Source organism: Pelobates fuscus, chromosome 4, assembly GCF_036172605.1.
Source record: "Pelobates fuscus isolate aPelFus1 chromosome 4, aPelFus1.pri, whole genome shotgun sequence".
Classification (NCBI taxonomy): Eukaryota; Metazoa; Chordata; class Amphibia; order Anura; family Pelobatidae; genus Pelobates; species Pelobates fuscus.
The window spans coordinates 259,754,426-259,775,203 of NC_086320.1; the positions used below are offsets into that span (position 1 = coordinate 259,754,426).

Consider the following 20,778-nt stretch of genomic DNA (forward strand, 5'->3'; position numbering starts at 1 on the left):
AAGAGAAATATACATAATTTTAATCTCTGCACCACAGAAAAAATAGTATTGTGCTTTCATAGTTCTGCTTTGCAGGTATCACAAATGTTGATTAGCAATTAAGCATGTTATAGAACAAATTTAGATACAGTGTTCATAGCATTAATATTAGCTCAGTTTGTTTACTACTCATATGATCTAACATTTTATTCTACAAAAGTATAGTATTACAGAAAATGGTAAACCGATTTGTATCCATCTCCCATAGTTACAAATTTCATTCAGTGTTAACGGCACTAGCAAAATACTGCAAATAGTTTAGTCTCCTGGTTAAGATATAATAAGATATAAACTTGATGAATGTCTGAGTTTTGCTGGCAACCAGGAGTAGACATTTTCTGGTTGGATGACAGCACGAAGGGAGGGCTGACACAGTTACACTCCCACCCTACAACTCTGGAATAAGTGCCAACACATCAGCCACGTAGGATGACTAGTGATCCTTATTACAGTTGCGGCCTATGTTAGACCCTGTCTATCAGACCATTTCACATTCCTCATTGCAATCAAATCACTGATCCTTCCCACATCTCATTACACATTAGCTTAGGCAGGCAGCAACAAAACGTGTTATATTTTGGGGGAAAAGAAACACATTTGTAGTTTCTTGATCATTTGATATTCATTATAAAGTAGGGGGCTGCATCACCCCTCCTCTTACCATCTGGACCCTGTCTCCTCCCATTTAAAGTTTGTAAAGGCTTTTACAGTTACTGTAACTAGTAACGTACATACACTATATTATATTTATGTATTGAATCCTTGACGTTTTGGACAGTAAATGAGCTGCCACAGACTTGCTACATCCGTTCCGTTGTTAAATCTTTTTGACAAAACATTGAATTGCAAAAATGTGTTTAAGCAAAATACACTGTTTTATAGCTAATCATACAGTGTTTGTCTGCAAATTGCTCTGCTTTAATGTTGCTTGGTTTACATAATCACATGCACTGACATATTATTTTGATTTTTTTTTTGTATTTTTTGTATTTTTATTCTCTGCAAATCACTGCATCTCAGTACTGCCTGCATCCCATTGATGCTTGTCCGTGCTTGTTTTTTAACAGGTTTGCATAGTTGCAAAATAAGCAAGCCCAGGGCAACATGGTTTTTTTCTGTGGCCCACAGGCACTTTCTCCTGTGCAAATAACTCCCCAGTGGGATAGAAAATTCCTCCTGATTCCATGGCTCGAGTTTTGGAGCCCTAAACACGTTGCATTCTTCCCAAGCACTGGAAAAGAGAGCTGGAACCTCCCCCTTGCTCTCTCTCCCTCTACATACACCCATCACCGTGAGACCAGGGACGCCCCTCTTCCTTTGCCCCCGTAGACTCCATCAGATACCACTTGGCCTCCTCTTGGCTTCGCCCACCCAGTAATGCGTATTAGGAGATCGAACTCGGGACCAAGTGCCGCTCTGCCCCGTGCCATGATGCCCATCAGCCGCTGGCCGGTGCTGGCCCTGCAGGCCGCCTTTCTAGTGAGCTTCGTGGCTTGCAATGACGCCCCTCCCGTGCCCTCGGACCAGCTGCAAATCGACAAGCGATCGGTGCCCGACAGCTGCCCCAGAGCTGTTAAGGAGGGAGACTTCGTGCGGTACCACTATCATGGCACATTCCCCGATGGCAGCAAATTCGACTCCAGGTAAATTGGCACACATGCTTAATACCCATAGATATAATTATACTATTATTTAGTAGCAATTGACTTTTTGAATGGCTATCCCATAGGGGAACATTATTTGAGATACAGCTGTGATTTTACATCAACAGCCATACAACTGCTTCTCCAAGTAGAGCAGCTCACCATGGAAACCATGGAATATACCTGCTGATTGCTACACATTTATAGCACATTGCCAGAATATAACTTTATACACAGAGTCTCTGTGTGGATTTTGTTTCCATCTCCCACCTCCCGCCCTGCCCCCCATTATCTAGCTTTATACAAGTTACATATTTCAAAATGATACTGTGCAGAGTTTCTAAATGAGCCATGTTTCCCAAAATGTCACGCTGGCCGATAAAACGTACTTACAAAGAAACTATTTTCATGAGATCAAATTGTCTTCATTCAGACCATTGGACGGTGCTGAATGTTTATAAAGCTGTTTATAGGTTTTATTAAAACATCCTGGTCACGGTAGACAGTCATAGTTTAGTCCAGGCATAGGCAACCTTCGGCACTCCAGATGTTTTGGACTACACCTCCCATGATGCTTCGCCGACACTATGGGTGTAAGAGCATTATGGGGGATGCAGTCCAAAACATCTGGAGTGCCGAAGGTTGCCTATCCCTGGATGGTCACTGTTCACTTATGAGGAGAAAACTGTCAAACACTTTAGCTTTTTAAGTGCACATACTTCATTTTGTCTTAGGAATCTAAGATAATGATTTACAGATCTGCTTTCCAAATCTTTCTTAAAAAATTAAATAGCTTCCCTATAAAAGAATATGTACATTTGACAAAAACAGAAAAATATATGCATTAACATTACAAAGCATGCATATATATTTTTTATTCTCGTATATTATTTATTTTACAGCAGTCTCTGGGCTGCAATTGGTTTATCCTGTTTTGTGTTTTTTGTTTTTTTTTGGTTGCTGATGAATGAATTGGATTCCAGTTGTATTCTGTGTGAAAGCATTACACATACTATCAGAATACAGATTTGACTTACCAGCCATTTTTTTTCCCTCGCTCATCCTAACTTTCTGTTAAATATAGAGTTTCTGAAGTTAAAGGCATAATCTGCTAATCATATAATCAATATAATCATATAAAAACAAAATAATTGCATTTTCATGCTGATTTTGAATCAGCATAGTATTTCACTTAACCAAGATTGTGATTAACAGCTAAAAATGCGACTCTGGTGGGTGCAGGGGTAATAGAGTGCTTAGTGGGTGCAGGGGGGTATTAGGGGCTGGCTGTAGTGGGTGGGTGTAGGAGAGGGATAATCTTAAGTGTATAAGGGGCATAGGGATTGTAGTGGGTCTAGGGGCTAGGTGTTGTGGTGGGTGCAGGGGGATAGCGGCTGTAATAGGCGCCATAGATGGTGCATATGATAATAGGGACTGTAGAGGATGCATAGGGTTATAGGGTCTGTAGTTGGTGCATAGGATAATAGGGGCTATAGAGCAGGGCTGCTAAATAGGTAGATCCCCAGATGTAGAACTGCAACTCACATAATGCTTTTAATGCCTGTAGAGTGACAAAGCATCATGGGAGTTTCAGTTCTACATCATCTGGGTACTTACGTATTGGGCAGTACTGCTGTAGAGGGCGCATAGGGTAATAAGGGCTGTAGTGGGTGCATAGGCTAATAGGGGCTGTAGTGGGTAAAGGGGGATTGGGGAGAGTAGGTTGTGGTTGAGCATAGGGGGTGGAGCTGACATTGTGGGTAGTAGCTGTAATGGGGCAGTTGTGAGGGGATATTGTAGGCTTTATATTTATATATATATATAAATTTTAAATCTAATAATAAAAAATACACAAAAAAGCATAGATTCCCCCCTCCCTGAGCCTTACCTTTGGCAAGGGAGGAACGGGAATCCTTTTTCCTGGCGGTCCAGTGGGGAATGTGCTTTTCTGCAACCACCTATTCTGTCTGAACTCCGCCTTCTCTGTGACACAGGCTGCCAGTGCCTGCCCCTCTTTGCTGCCTCCCTATTCCATCCATTCATCTGTTGAATTCTGCTGTTAGCACTGGATGTATAGTAGGGTCCTAAGCCGACCACCAACTGTTTACAATATTGTATCATAACTCTCTGTGGAGGCGCTCATAGGACCCTACTATACATCCCATTCTAACAGCAGAATTCAAAACAGAAATGATTGGAGGAGGGAGGGAGCAGAGAGGGGCAGACACTGGCAGCCTATATGACAAAAAATGCATCGATCTGGAGATTGCGGAGTGCTGGGGAAACAGAATCTTATAGAACACTGGATGAGGGAGATATTTTATCTTGAAGACCAGCAGGGGGGAGCAGGTAGGGAGAGCATGGCACAATCCAGGGGGTAAATTGCCCCCCCCCTCCCCTTAACCCTGCTCATACTGTCATTAATATGGGACTGCAGGGTGTAGGCCAAGACTTGACAAGTTAAGGGCTCAGTGTCATGGCCAGATTAAGAGCCCAATGGGCCTGGTGCTGACAATTATGATGGGCCTAATTACAGAATCTTATTGACCAAAAACACTAAAACAGTCATACCTCTCAAGCGTCATGTATCTGATGGAGTTGGTGTTGAAGGAAAACTCAAAGGATGCAACTATAAGAAAACACATACTCTATGCTAATCTCTCTCTAATTTATGCTTTCATCTTTCAAATAAATCCATACCCCCTAACAGCAGTGTCCAGTGAAGCAGGAAGTCAATGGGCGAGGTAAAAGGGTGGGCCACTGACGCGAATCACGTGACCAGAACTGCCAAAAAGAGGCGAACATACCCAAAAAGGGGGCATGTCTGTCCAAAGAATTTGAAGGCCAGCCTGGCATCAGTGTCCCTATGTATCACAGTGTCAGTGTCCCCATGTTGCCCAGTGTCCCCATGTCTCACTGTGTCCCATGTCACTAGGATACTAAGGGATATTGAGAGACATGGGGACACAGTGAGACATGGGGACACTGAGAGACCCGGGGACCCTGAGACTCTTGGGGACACTGGGGGACTTGGGGGCACTGAGACACTTAGGGACACTGGGAGAAATGGGGGCACTTGTGGATACAGACATGGGGACACTGGGAGACATGGAGACACTGGGATAAATAGGATCAGAGACATGGGGACACAGAGACATGGGGACACAGACACTGTGAGACATGGGGACACTGAGACATTTGTGGACACTGGGAGAAATGGGGTCACAGACACTAGGGACACTGAGAGACATGGGAACACAGACACTGGGAGACTAGGGGACACTGGGAGACATGGGGACACTGAGACACTAGGGTCACTGGCATGGGGACACTGAGACACTTGGGGACAATGGGAGGCATAGGGGGACTTGTGGTCATAGACATGGGGACACTGAGAGACATGGGGACACAGACATTTGGGGACATTGGGAGACATGGGAACACTGAGACACTAGGGACACTGGCTGGGAGACATGGGGACACTGAGACACTAGGGACACTGGCTGGGAGACATGTGGACACTGGGAGACATGGGGACACAGACATTTGGGGACACTGGGAGACATGGGGACACTGGTAGAAATGGGGACACTGGGAGACAATGGAACAGAGACATTGGGACACTAGGGGACACTGGGAGACTAGGGGACACTGAGACACTAGGGGCACTGGCTGGTAGACATGGGGACACTGGGAGACATGGAGACACTGTGTCCCTAGTGTATCTGTGCCCCAATGTGTCTCCCTATGTCTCACAGGGTCCCCATGTGTCTCAGCATCCCCATGTCTCACAGTGTCCCCAAGTGTCTCAGTGTCCCTATGTTTCCCAGTGTCCCCAAGTGTCTCAGTGTCCTCACGTCTCTGTGTCCCCTAGTGTCTCAGTGACCCCATGTCTCCCTGCTGCCTTTCCCTCCATCCTTCACTTACCTGAGCTGTAGTCTGTCTCTGCAGGCTGGGAGCTGCTGTCTGGACTCTCTGTGCTGTGTAGCTGCTCCCCTGTGGATCAGTGAGTAGAGCTGTAACTTCCTATCCCTGCCTCTCTCCATACACAGTGACCCCTACTGGCCGGTACTGGTATTGCGTACTGTCCGTTTATACTGAGAAAAATATTTGCATTTTTATTGCCGGTATTACTGCAAAACCATCACGGTCAGGCAGCCTTAAATACCGGCTGTGCTTTAAAATACCACTCAGATGGCAAACCTAAGAGTAGTGTGAAAAAAAAATGTTAAAAAAAAAAAAAAATTATTTATTTTTTATTTTATTTTTTAAATGGGCCTATTCCATGGGCCTGGGCCTGGGCCTGGAGCTGCAGCTCTATCAGCCCCTATGTTAATCCGGCCCTGCTCAGTGTAGATTCAAAAATAGGACCTGGCACCCAAACTATTCCTTCATGTCAGTCAGGATATATCAAAAGATTTTCCCAGGCACCAAAAATTGCTCGCGTATTTATTCTTCATCTACTACCAGAGGCGGCTCTCTAATTAGGCGGTTTAGGCGTCCGCCTAAGGCCTCGCGCTAGAAGGGGCCTCGCGGCCGCCTAAACCGTGTAATTAGAGAGCCGCTTCAGGGCTTTCTTTCCCAGTAAAAAAAAAAAAAAAAATTAAATACTTTAATGCCGGTCGGCGGCCGCATCAAGACTGCCACGGCGCCGGCGCTATTAAAAGATGAAACCCTCTCAAATGGGTTTCCCCGTGCAGGAGTGAGTCCCCTCCCCTCCTCCTGCACACTTCCTGGTAATCGGCCAATCCGCGATGTCGATGACGTCACGACGCGGCGACGTCACGACGTAACCCCTCCCTGCATTCCCCCGCCTGCGGTACCAAGAAGAAGAGAGAAGAGTAGCTGCTACTGAAGAAAAGAGAGCAGAGGAGAAGAGAGAAAACGGAGAAAACGGAAGGACTCAGGAGAGCAGAGGAGAAGAGAGAAAAAGGTAAGGAGAGCAAAGGAAAATACATTAAAGAGAAGGGAAGGAGTGCAAAGGAAAATAAATGAAAGGGGAAGGGAAGGAGAGACAAAGAAAATAAATTAAAGGGGAGGGGAAGGAGAGCAAAATAAAATAAATTAAAGGGGAGGGGAAGGAGAGACAAAGAAAATAAATTACAGGGGAGGGGAAGGAGAGCAAAGTAAAATCAATTAAAGGAAAGCAAAATAAAATAAATTAAAGGGGAGGGGAAGGGAAGGAGAGCAAAATAAAATAAATTAAAGGGGAGGGGAGGGGAAGGAGAGACAAAGAAAATAAATTACAGGGGAGGGGAAGGAGAGCAAAGTAAAATAAATTAAAGGAGAGCAAAATAAAATAAATTAAAGGGGAGGGGAAGGAGAGACAAAGGAAATAAATTAAAGGGGAGGGGAAGGAGAGACAAAGAAAATAAATTAAAGGGGAGGGGAAGGAGAGCAAAATAAAATAAATTAAAGGGGAGGGGAGGGGAGGGGAAGGAGAGCAAAGGAAAATAAATGAAAGGGGAAGGGAAGGAGAGACAAAGAAAATAAATTAAAGGGGAGGGGAAGGAGAGCAAAATAAAATAAATTAAAGGGGAGGGGAAGGAGAGACAAAGAAAATATCATGACAATATTACTTAACAATATTAAATATTATTAATAATATAATAATTATATTATTTACTATAATTATATATTATCCTAATTATTATATTAATTATTATCATTAAAGGAAAAATCCAGTGCCAGGAAAACAATCGGTTTTCCTGGCACTGGAGGTACCCTCTCCCTCCCACCCCCCAATACCCGGTTACTGAAGGGGTGAAAACCCCTTCAGTCACTTACCTGAGGCAGTGACGCTGTCCCTCGTCGCTGTCTCCTCCTCCGCGCCGCTCCTCCTACTGTCTCCGTCGGCCGGTGGGCGAGACTAATCCCGCCCACCGGCCGAGGAGACCTAATGCGCATGCGCGGCATTAGCGCTCCCCATAGGAAAGCATTGAAAAAGATTTTCAATGCTTTCCTATGAGGAAATGAGCGACGCTGGAGGTCCTCACACAGCGTGAGGATGTCCAGCGACGCTCTAGCACATAATCTGTGCTATGAAGGAGGAAGTGACCTCTAGTGGCTGTCTAGTAGACAGCCACTAGAGGTGGAGCTAACCCTGCAAGGTAATTATTGCAGTTTATAAAAACTGCAATAATTACACTTGCAGGGTTAAGAGTAGTGGGAGTTGGCACCCAGACCACTCCAATGAGCAGAAGTGGTCTGGGTGCCTGGAGTGTCCCTATATTAATTGTTAATATGTTAATATTAACAATAATATTATGATAATATGTAATATGTTATAATCACAGTATAGTATTATAGTATAGTATTGACTCCTTGACTGACATCAAAATTGAAGATCTCAGCCAATCCGATGCTTTCCTATGGGAAAGCATTGTGATTGACTGAGATCATCAGTTTAGATTATGTTAGCCAATTGGGCGGATCCGGCGCTGGCGGACTTGTGCAGCTCTAGAAATTAGGTACATTTTACTACATTGGGGGGGGTGGGGGCAGGGCCGCCATCAGGGGGTGACAACCATGACGGTTGTCACGGGCCCGGCGGCCCTGGGGGGCCCGGACTGCTCTAGCAGTCCTGGGCCCCTCTTTAGTCTCTGCACACATACATAGCGAATATCGCTATGTATGTGTGCAGCCGCGGGCCCCCCGGCTCCCTGTTACCGCAGAGGGGGCCCAGCACACAGCTTCTCCTCTTCTCGCTTCTATTAACTCTCGCGAGACCCGGTTGCCATGGCAACGCTCCGCGGGTCTCGCGAGAGTTATTGGAGGCAATGAGCTGAATGTGAAGAAGCTGTGTGCTGGGCCCCCTCTGCGGTAACTGGGGGCCGGGGGCCCCTTCATGCCACCGGACCACCAAGGATGGAATCTCCCCCCTCCCTGGACACAGGTAAGAAGCAGGGAGGGGGAGAAACATTTAATTAATTTAATATACAATTATAAAATTAATGTAACAATGCCACTTTCCCCACCCCTCCCCCTCCACAGATTGCACATTTACACACACACACTGCTTACACTACACTGACACACACTGCATCCACTACACTGACACACACTGCATCCACTACACTGACCCACACTGCTTACACTACACTGACCCACACTGCTTACACTACACTGACCCACACTGCATCCACTACACTGACCCACACTGCTTACACTACACTGACACACACTGCATCCACTACACTGACCCACACTGCTTACACTACACTGACCCACACTGCTTACACTACACTGACCCACACTGCATCCACTACACTGACCCACACTGCATCCACTACACTGGCCCACACTGCATCCACTACACTGACCCACACTGCATCCACTACACTGACACACTCTGCATCCACTACACTGACACACACTCTGCATCCACTACACTGACACACACTCTGCATCCACTACACCGACACACACTGCATCCACTACACTGACACACACTGCATCACTACACTGACACACACACTGCATCCACTACACTGACACACACACTGCATCCACTACACTGACACACACTGCATCCACTACACTGACACACACTGCATCCACTACACTGACACACACTGCTTACACTACACTGACACACACTGCATCCACTACACTGACACACACTGCATCCACTACACTGACACACACTGCATCCACTACGCTGACACACACTGCATCCACTACACTGACACACACTGCATTCACTACACTGACACACACGGCATCCACTACACTGACACACACTGCATCCACTACACTGACACACACTGCATACACTACACTGACACACACACTGCATTGACTACACACTAACACACTCTCTGCATTCACTAGTACAACACACACACACTCTGCATTCACTACACATTGACACACACTCTGCATTCACTGCACTAACACACACACACTCTGCATTCATTACACACTAACACACACTGAATTCACTACACTAACACACACTGCATTTATTACACACACTACATTCACTACACTGACACACACTCTGCATTAACTATACACACAGCACCCACTACACAAACATCCTGTATTCACAGTACACACACTACATCCACCACACATTGAAACACTCTGCATTCACTATACACAGACACTGCGGCTAATACACACCCTACATCCACTACAGACACTGCATCCACTAAACACAATGCATCTAGTACACACAAACACATCCACTACATCACTGTACACACACTACATCCACTACTCAAACACACTCTGCATTCAGTATACACACTGCATCCGCTACACAAACACACACTCTGCATTCACTGCACAAACAGTATCTAATACACACAAACACTACACCCATTACACACATTTCACTTCCACTATACACACCACATTCAGTCCCGCATCATTGTCAGCGGACTAGGTAGGGCGTGGGCGGGCCCGGGGGCCCCAGACCTTGTGCTTTGTCAGGGGCCCCAAAATTTCTGATGGCGGCCCTGGGTGGGGGCTAAATAGTTAAACACGATAGGGTCAGGAATACACATTTGTGCTCCTGATACTGTAGTATTCTTTTAATACACTGTTGAACTTTATTTCAACTTTATTTCAGTTTTAGGAGACATCAACAAGAATAACTAAGTAGTCAGCCACAAACCTTTTATCTATACCCAATGTTTGTGTATAGGTATTTTGTAGAATAATTTAATAACAAAAATAAGTTTGTGAATAGTGAGATTATGAGGTTTATTAATGTTTGCCTTAAAATATATAATTTATACAGTTAATTTTAATATCGGCTGCTTATTTTTTCTTTTTAGCGCGCGTGGCGCGCGGGGGAGGGGGGGCCTCATATTTGATTTTCGCCTAAGGCCTCAAAAAGTCTAGAGCCGCCTCTGTCTACTACCCCCAGTGGCATCACTACCACGGTCGCAGCTGCGAGCTGGCCTGTCACTTATATGCCAACATAACTTCAGGGCTGATGCATGACCGCTCCAGCCTGGGGTGCACGTTGGCTGGGTGATCAGCAGGAAGGTCCTTCCAGTCACTGCATGTAGCGTGGATGACCGAACCCCAGTATGACAGGAAGTACTCACTGAGAGCAACAAACTCTTGTTGTCAGACCAGGTAAAGCTTTGCCATGATAGATGTAGTCAACAGGTACAGGAGAGAAGGGATTTATAAGACATATTGGGGATGGGATAATAAGACACATGGGCGGGGGTGGGGAGAATAAGGCACATGGGGGGATGGGAGAATAAGAAACATGGGAGGAGAGAATGAGACACGTGGAGGGTCTAGAGCAGTGAATGAGACATATAGAGCGGCTGGGGGGAGAATGAGACATATGGAGGGAATGAGGTAGCTGTTTATGTATGTGAGAGTTTTCAGCTATTTTTTGTCTGTATGAGTGGCTGATGTGGTATAATTATGAGTGTGGTTGATAATATTGTATTAAAGAGAGCATGACACATTCTTTTTGAAGTATACATATTGACAGGATTAGAACTGAATGATAATGATTACAATTTCAGAAAAGAGACTGCTTTGTCTTATAGACCAAGCTGAGGATAAGAAAAGTTGGAGGATCCCTTGGTCTCATGGGATATTTCATAGACCTCTGTTTTGTAACTTCACTCATAGTACTACAGTGATGCGGGAACCTTGTGAATCAAGCACCGGGAGCACCGGTCAGGTCTCCTCTGTAAGATACGATGCCCAAAATGCAGAGAATAGCTGAGAATATCTCTCAGAACAGGATTTTAAATGCTCATTATAATTTCATATGCGGGTAATATGTACTCTGAAATATGCTAAGTTAATATAAGTTAACATAGTAATCTAGTTTGAAAAAAAGCCTTCTACTTTCACACATACGTTTCTATGGTTGATCCAAAAGAAAAAAATGAAAATATTTGAAGCGATTTCCAATTGTGCCACAAACAGCATGTGCACTATAAGGTTAAACATGGGTGTACACCCCTACTAATTACTGAGTAATTAATTAGTATTACTTATTGAGTTCAGTAGCTTTTTTAATTTTTTTTTTGGTAAATTAGGTTTATATTAAGAATGAAATAAGGAAGAATGATATATCCAGTCAAAGAGACATGTTTGAGAAAAATGATCAAGATCCAGTAACAGCACAATATAAAAACTAGTAGTGATACCGGAGAAACTGACGGAAGCAAAGCACAGAGAGATGGACACAGGTTTCTTCAGGAAGGAAGAGATTCTTTATTGGATCACCGATCGGGACTCAGAGGGACTAGCGTCACCAAAATACCACAAGTTCTGAGTCCCGGACAATAGTGCAGGCTCCTTATATAGGCACATAACTCCTCCCATATTAAGCTCCACCCGCACATTCTCTTGACCAATCAATACAAATAAGAATTAACTTCCTGCTTGACCGCATGGCTTGTCCAGCACAATGGAGGAGGGGGAATACTACATCCTGTATTCTTGCACATGCTCCGTACACTACTGATCGTATCTTGCCTCGTGCAACCAACTGATCGATACGTCAGCATATGCACGTACACATGCCACGTGGTAATCTTCGGCCTACTAAATTTATTTTTACCGAGATTCCACCACATTCCCCCCTTTGATGCCTCTTGATATTTTACAATTACTTGAGGCATCACTTAACCTTGGTTTGCATACACCTCAAGTTACCATGAACCAGACCAGACTTATCTTATGATGTGAATCCTTAACACTCATCTTCCAGCATTGGTTCTCCCTGATCTAGAGCCTTATACTTATAAATCGCCATTATCTGTGCAGCAGCCTTCCTCTCTGCTATATTTTCTATCAGGCTTTGCACAGACCTAACTACTAAGGGTATAAGACACGGCAGGAGTAGACACAACATTAAAATCAGTAGGACTCCACCTACCACTGCCTTAAGCCCTCCAAACCACTCATACCAGCTACCAAACCAACTACTTGGATTATACCCTTTCCATACCTGAGTAGGCACATGCGCTAGTTTAACCATATGGCTAGTAAGCTCAGCTATTGCTTGCCCTTCGTCATCTATTTGAAGACAGCAATTGCTCAGGTTAAACTTCCCACATACACCTCCCTCTACTGCCAAAAGGTAATCCAAGGCTAATCTATTTTGGTAGACTGCCATCCTCATCCTGGTGTTATGCTTCGCTAGAAGATTGAGCGCTTGTGATGTTTCGTTAGTAATAATCTCTACCACCGCCTGTAATCTTATAATACGGTTGAGCATATAAATAGGGGTTCTGTAACCAAAGGTACCATCCTCAGCCCACGTGGCTGGCCCATAATAATCTATGATACGCTGGGGAGGCCATTCATCATCTTCCCAGGCGCCTATCTCTATGGGTCCCCTTTTCTTCCTATGATTCACATCATATACTTTAACACCTAAAGTCTCACCTGTTTCAATCGGTAACAAGAAGAAGGATGGTTTGAGCATACCCAACACACATGCCCCTTCCCAGTCCTGTGGCAACTCCGAATAGGCTTTCTTACCACAGATCCAGTACAAATTTGCTGGGGCTCTCCAGGTAGATGTGATGGATAAATCAAACCACACATCCTTTAAATTGGCGTATCTAGCAAACGGGTTAGATGGTTCTGAGACATTTGAAGCCGACCACCAAGTTGTATTCTTTGTATCATCATCATAAGCTTTTTGCCCTAGACAAGTTAATTCTCCTACAGAAGTATTATACATTATTCATTTCCTTGCTATGCAAACATAACCTATGATGGAGGTCTTTAATCTCCACTCAGATTTACCTCTAACACTCATCTGATAATCGGCTTGTGTAGATATTAATTGGTCAACTGCCTCAGAACCGGACATTACCTCCTTTGCTTCCCAAGGCCATTGGTCTCCCATGTTAGTACCTCCACACACATAGCAGTTGGTAACATTAAGACTACCGGCAATACTTTCGGCTAAATCAATGAACAGGTTTTTAGCATTATGGGGGATCTTATTATCTATGCTCATCTCTTCATAAAAGGAATGGTATACTTGATGAGTTTGGGAGGATACCGTATCAGTCTCTATCCCTATAAACAATACTGTCCCAGGATCTAAACCCGTCCCGTATATCTGAAACCCAAATAAATTGCCATATTTGTCTAAGAACTTATCGGGGTTATTTATAAGTATATGGATGGGATTACATTCCATAGACTTACAATATGGGCTGGTAGGCAACTTAGTCACTATCATGTCTTTGTCTACTGTCTGTCCCCAAGTCGCCCACCCCACACAAGACCAATATGGGCAAAAGTTATAGTCTTTATTTGGGCATCTAGGACTCACATATTTATTTTTACTACTGGGACAAATATATTTATCATTAGACCCATACGTCCTCTCCCATCTAAGATCCCCACATACATTCCACGGCTTTCTACCACTTGCCTTACACGCATCAAATAGCAAAACACCCGAAGAATGTACGGATTCTAACACCGTCTTATTAATTAGGGTCCCCTGAGGATCTCCATTCCTGAGAGTCAACCAAATTGTACGGGGTTGATACTCCGGACTGAAGCACTTAGGTTCTCCTACTCCTAAATGGCACACACTATAATCTATATTTAAGTATCTACATCTCGATACATCTCCTTTACACTCGTATTGTGAATGCCAAATTAGGGTTTGGGAAATATGGTTACCTGTTCTCGTAGTCTTAATGCATACCTCACAGCTAGGAGTGTCGGTACCTCTACCTTCCTGAATATAAAAACACACATAAATAAACACTATCAAAAACACATCTTTCGCCGTCATCCTCAGTCTTCGTCCGTGCGAAGGCACCTCAGCTTCCAGGATGTAAGGGCTGCAGGGAATGGAGTTCTGCTCGTCTTCACAGGAGTCCCTTCGAGACTTTCCCTGGCTTATAAACTATATGTCGGTAAGCGGACAGGCTTTATTATGGCCGTCTAAAAACACTCACTTCACCAAATCCCTGTAACAACAAAATTTGTAATCCACAATAGTTCCTCGTTACTCCGACTGAGTAGTGCGTTTTAACCGGATCTTGCAGGGATTCTCTGGATCTGCTGTAACTTGCCAAGAATCGACTGCTGCTGGTTTAACCCTGGAGTGATGTATCCACGGAGTCACTTCGGCTACTTTTATCGCTGTAGGGGTAGACAAAAGAACAACATAAGGACCTCTCCACTTGGGCCCTAACGGTACATTATTCCACTCTTTAATCCATACTTGATCTCCTGGATGATAACTATGAACAGGGGGATAAATATTCACAGGTAATCTATCTTGTACCCATTTCTGTACCTCCTCCATAGTCTTACCCAACTCTACAACCTGCTGCCGGGTAATTCCTTCTCCCAACTGACTCAAATCCCCCCTTAAGTTACCAAGTACGGGAGGTGGTCGCCCATACATGATTTCAAAAGGAGAGAGGCCCATTATTCTGGTAGGGGTACTGTGGATTCGCAATAGAGCTATGGGTAAGAGAACGTTCCACTTAAGTTGGGTTTCCTGACACATTTTAGCCAACTGGTTCTTAATAGTTCTATTCATTCTCTCTACCTTACCAGAGCTCTGGGGTCTATATGCAGTATGAAGCCTCCACTTTATACCAAGCATATGAGTCAGTTGTTGTAGGCACTGATGAACAAAAGCTGGACCATTGTCCGATCCTATAGAACAGGGTAGTCCATATCGGGGTATTATTTCTCGTAGCAGGAATCTCACAACTTCTCCTGCTTTCTCTGTACGAGTAGGACATGCTTCTACCCAGCCTGAATAGGTGCACACAATTACCAGCAGGTAACGATGTCCACCCGATTTAGGCATCACTGTAAAGTCTATTTGTAAATCGGACATGGGGAGTCCCCCCATAAACTGGACTCCTGGTAGCTTTACTGGTCCTTGTCTTGCATTATTTTTAGCACACGTTACACATCTTCGTACAATGGCCTGAGTCAAGTTGGACAATCTTGGTATGTAGAAATGTTTCCTGAGAGATTCCTCTGTACTGTCTCTCCCAGAATGTGTCCCGTTATGATAATTTTGGACAATTTCTACCGCTAGTGATGCTGGTATGACTATTCTTCCATCTTCTAGCTGATACCACTTGTTCTCCAAATACTTTCCCGGTTCAGTCTTTAACCACTCCTCTTCTTGAGCTGTATAAACTGGAGTCCATTGAGACAGTGGAGTTGGTATAAGAGCAGCTATATGCCCCACATACTCCTGTCTTCCTGATTCAGCAGCACGCTTAGCTGCACTATCTGCCATCCGATTTCCCTTGGTTACATCACCATCTCCTCTCAGATGCGCTCGACAATGTATGATACCGACTTCTTTCGGCTCCCACACTGCTTCCAATAGTTGTAGGATTTCAGCTGCGTATTTGATTTCTTTGCCTTCTGAATTCAGTAGTCCTCTTTCTTTATACAAAGCTCTGTGGGCATGAGTGGTTAAAAACGCATATTTGGAGTCCGTGTAGATGTTCACTCTTAAACCTTCAGCCAATTGTAACGCTCGTGTCAGTGCTATCAATTCTGCCTTTTGTGCTGATGTTCCTTTTGCCAGTGGCCGAGCTTCTATCACCTTGTCTATTGTTGTTACTGCATATCCTGCATAGCGGATCCCTTCTTTCACATAACTACTGCCGTCGGTATAATATTGAACATCGGGGTTCTGGATGGGAAAATCACGAAGATCTGGTCTACTTGAGAATACTTCATCCATTACTTCCAAACAATCATGTTGACTTTCAGTAGGTTGTGGCAAAAGGGTAGCTGGATTTAAGGTATTTACAGTCTCTAAATGCACTCTTGGGTTTTCACACAACATTGCTTGATACTTGGTCATACGGCTGTTACTAAACCAATGATTTCCTTTGTAATCCAACAACGTCTGTACTGCATGTGGGACTCGTACATAAAGTTCTTGACCCAGAGTGAGTTTATCGGCTTCAGCTACTAGCAGGGCGGCTGCAGCTACAGCTCTTAGACAAGGTGGAAGTCCGCTGGCCACTGCATCCAATTGCTTAGACATGTAGGCAACAGGTCTTTGCCATGATCCCAAGTACTGTGTCAATACTCCCACAGCCATTCTTCTTTGCTCGTGTACATATAAGTAGAATGGTCGTGTGTGATCAGGTAGACCTAATGCTGGGGCACTCATCAAAGCCTTCTTCACATCTTCAAATGCCGTTTGCTGTTCTTGAGTCCATAAGAAGGGGTCGTGCTCTGTACCTTTGATAGCTGCATACAGAGGTTTTGCCAGTATCGCATAGCTGGGAATCCATATCCTACAGAAGCCTGCTGCCCCCAAGAATTCTCGCACTTGTCTTCTATTCTTGGGTATCGGTATTTGGCACACAGCTTCTTTTCTCTCTGGCCCCATAATTCTTTGACCTTCAGAGATATGGAATCCCAGATATTTGACAGTTGGCAAACACAACTGAGCCTTCTTTCTAGACACCTTGTATCCTGCCTTCCAGAGAATGTGTAGTAGATCGTGCGTTGCTTGCTGACAGATTTATTTTGTAACTGCTGCTATCAACAAGTCATCTACATATTGTAACAATACACACTCTCCTGGGATGGACTCGAAATCCAGTAGATCTTGACTTAGGGCTGAACCAAATAGGGTAGGTGAATTTTTGAACCCTTGGGGAAGTCTTGTCCAAGTCATTTGGCGTTTTGAGCCCGTTACAGCGTTCTCCCATTGGAAAGCGAAAATACATTGACTTTCTGCGGCAATTCGGAGGCAAAAGAAGGCATCTTTGAGGTCTAAGACTGTAAAGTAAGTAGCCCCGCCCGGAATTAAGGCAAGCAGGTTATATGGATTGGGTACAACTGGATGTATACTAACAACCGCATCATTGACTGCTCTCAAGTCCTGCACAGGTCGATACTCATCTGTACCGGGCTTTTGAACAGGCAGCAATGGGGTGTTCCAGGGGGAAGTACAGAATTTTAGGATACCATACCGTATGAACTTATCCAGGTAGGATTGGATGTTCTTCTTAGCCTTCTGCGGAATGTGGTATTGTCTTAGGCTCACTGGATAAACCCCAAGTTTTAGTTCAATTTTTATAGGTGGAATATTGCGGGCCAGTCCTGGTGGGTTGTTCTCTGCCCAATCTCCTGGTATGTTAAATAATGTCTCATCACTCCTAGGGTTTTGGCTAGTCAACGCTGTATAAAGTCGCCACTCTTCTTCCTTTGGTACGGATAATGTCATGATACCTGAAGGTCCATTAAACTTTAAGGATGTTGTTCCATTTGGTAGGAACGTAATCTGCGCTTGTAATTTTGATAGCATATCACGTCCCAGCAATTGGACTGGACATTCAGGCATATAAAGGAATTGATGTTTTACTACGTGGCCTCCCAATGTACAGAGTCGACTTTTAAGAACCGGTTTTTCAGCACTTCTTCCAGTTGCTCCTATCACAGTAATAGTCCTTCCAGATGGAGGAGCAACTAGGTCAGTCACCACCGAATGTTCAGCACCAGTGTCGATCATGAACGCACTCCTTTTTCCCCCTATTGATACATCGACCATAGGCTCCGCTCGACCAAGGGGGATGGAGCCCGGTCGGTATCAATAGTCCTCCATGACCGTGTCAGCCAATCCTACAAAGTCCCTACCTTCTCTATCGCGGGACCTTTGCGCTGCTGGAAAATACCTGTCTTCCCTAACACTTCCTCTGTTCCCATTACTCCCTCTATTACCATTACTCCCTCCGGGGCCTCCTCTACCTCTCGCTCTGCCTCTAAAGTTTCCATAACCTATCCTAGGTCTGTCTTTCTCACACTGTTCTCTTCGAGGACACTCATTTCTCCAATGCCCTTCTTCCCTACAGTATGCGCACTGATTTCTACTTAGAGGTTCCTCATTCCATCTACTATCGCCTCTATCTGGGCCCCATCTATCTACGCCTGCGATCGCTACCGCTAGCATGTCTGCCTTTCTACGCATCTTGCGCTCTTCCTCTTTCTTACTTTCTGTTTCCCTATTCATGTATACCTTATTCGCTACCTCCATTAGTTGGGTGATAGACATACCTGCAAACCCTTCTAACTTTTGTAGCTTGCGCTTAATATCTCCGTAAGCTTGGCTGACAAAGGCGGATTTCACCATTCGGGAATTGTCTGCGTCTTCCGGATTAAAGGGGGTATACAAGCGGTATGCCTCCAATAATCGGTCATAAAAGACACTGGGCGCTTCATCACTTTTCTGAATCACCTCAACTGTCTTCGACATGTTAATGGCTTTCTTTCCTCCGGCTTTCATGCCAGCAATTATAGCGTCTCTATAGGCTCTGAGTTGAACCATATCAGCACCATTTACATTCCAATCGGGATCGGTGTTGGGATAATGTGTTGCGGCCCATGCTGATGGATTGGCTTGGTTTAAAGTACGGGCTTTATCCTCTAGTGCTTTAATGGCCGCTTGATTAATTCTTGTCCTTTCCTCATTGTTGAATAAAGTCATTAATAACTGCTGGCAATCAGCCCATGTCGGGTTATGTGTCTGTACTATTGAGGTGAACAGATCAGTCATAGCTTGTGGTTTCTCAGTATACGAGGAATTGTGGGTCTTCCAATTTAAGAGATCGGTTGTCGTGAATGGGACATATACAAAGACTGGGTCAGCATGTGCCATTTGGCCTGCGGCATCGATATAGGCTGGCCCAGGATTCAGACGAAGAGGCATCTGATAGTGTTTTAATTGTTGGGCACCGGTCAACTGTCGGGTCTGTATGGGGCTACGTGGAGGGGCGTCAGTCATAGGTTCCAGTCGGGGAGAAATAGGGTATGGGGATGTGGGAGCTTGGTTTTGGGAAAAGGTTGTAAATAAAACACTTCGAGCCGAGCTAGATGAAGCTTGACCGGAAGTCTGAAGTGGCGCCAAATCAGGATATTCGTTTTTAATGGGGGTTGGTTCTGATTCCGGAAGGGGAGATTTAGTACGAGGGGGGGTGGATCCTGTACTGGAGGAGGAAGCGGAAGTGGATGGGGGTAATGAGGGGAGGGTTGCAGGACTTCCTGCATTTGCATCACTTCCTCTTAACGGAAAGTAAGGGGGCGGCAAAGGGATCTCGGACTCAGGGGGCGTGTCCAAAATGGGCCTAACACCAGTCCTAGTGGACAAACAAGTCCTAGCTACCATGAGGCGACACTGCTCCTCGTGGCATGTCTGGAGCCATTTTGGCGAGTCATTTACGGCCTGTCTCCAACAATCAATATAAGGAAACTGGCCGTAAAGTTCAGGCCTACCCGATACAGCCACGTGTAAGCGCTGTACCAGAGTTGGATCCAAACTGCCACGTGGCGGCCATGCCGCAACCAAAGTAGGCCACTCCCTAGTACACAAAGTGACCAAACGTACAGGAGACATTTTAACCCCAAAATCACAAGTTTTGAATCCCTTTTTAAAATTCTTCACCATACAACCTAAGGGATCCGGAATCGTTGACTGCGACGCACCCATACTTAACAATGGAACGTCGTCGACAACGAATACTATACACACGTACTATTCAACAGTCACACCCGTTTCATCTGGCAACAGCACCACGTGGTACGGTTACCAAGTGAAACGTACACAATAACAATAAACACTCAGGGAATTCCCGTACACACACAGCTGTTACACCAGTCACTAAATAATCAATATTATGCCCTTTGGCGTAACTATACAGTCACCCACGCTATAATTCTCTATATATGAATTACCCGTCTATAACACACCCCAGTAACATCGTCTTTTACAAATAGCGGTTACAGTACGGTTAGCAAAGGTCAAAGCACAAGTTAAGGTCACAATACAATTATTAGTGGTTATGGTGTTAAACATGCAATGGACGACAATGATTAGTACTTATATACAGTGTCAGTAAATATACAGGGTTATGGTACCGTGCACTATAATACAGCAACACACTATTAACACTCTCGCTAGACGGCTGAGCTCGCGCTATCTAACAAGATATACACTTTACTAAACAATCTTTATCACATTTACAATTCCCAACTAAACTATTGGCCAGTACCTTGAATGGACTACCTAAAAACAATCTACATACGTTTTGGTTAGCCACACTGCCCAATCACCATATATAGCGAGCTAGAG

The 20,778-nt window shown here is 44.7% G+C and overlaps 1 protein-coding gene across 1 annotated transcript in view; it reads left to right on the top strand.

Moving 5' to 3' along the window:
* The first annotated feature begins 1,234 nt into the window (after positions 1–1,234).
* The window catches only part of FKBP9 (FKBP prolyl isomerase 9), a 60,901-nt gene continuing 41,357 nt past the window's right edge, over positions 1,235–20,778 (top strand). The window contains exon 1 of the mRNA XM_063452068.1: positions 1,235–1,682. Within this exon, the coding sequence (XP_063308138.1) occupies positions 1,417–1,682 (266 nt within the window). The 5' untranslated portion in view covers positions 1,235–1,416. The remainder of the gene's footprint in view (positions 1,683–20,778) is intronic.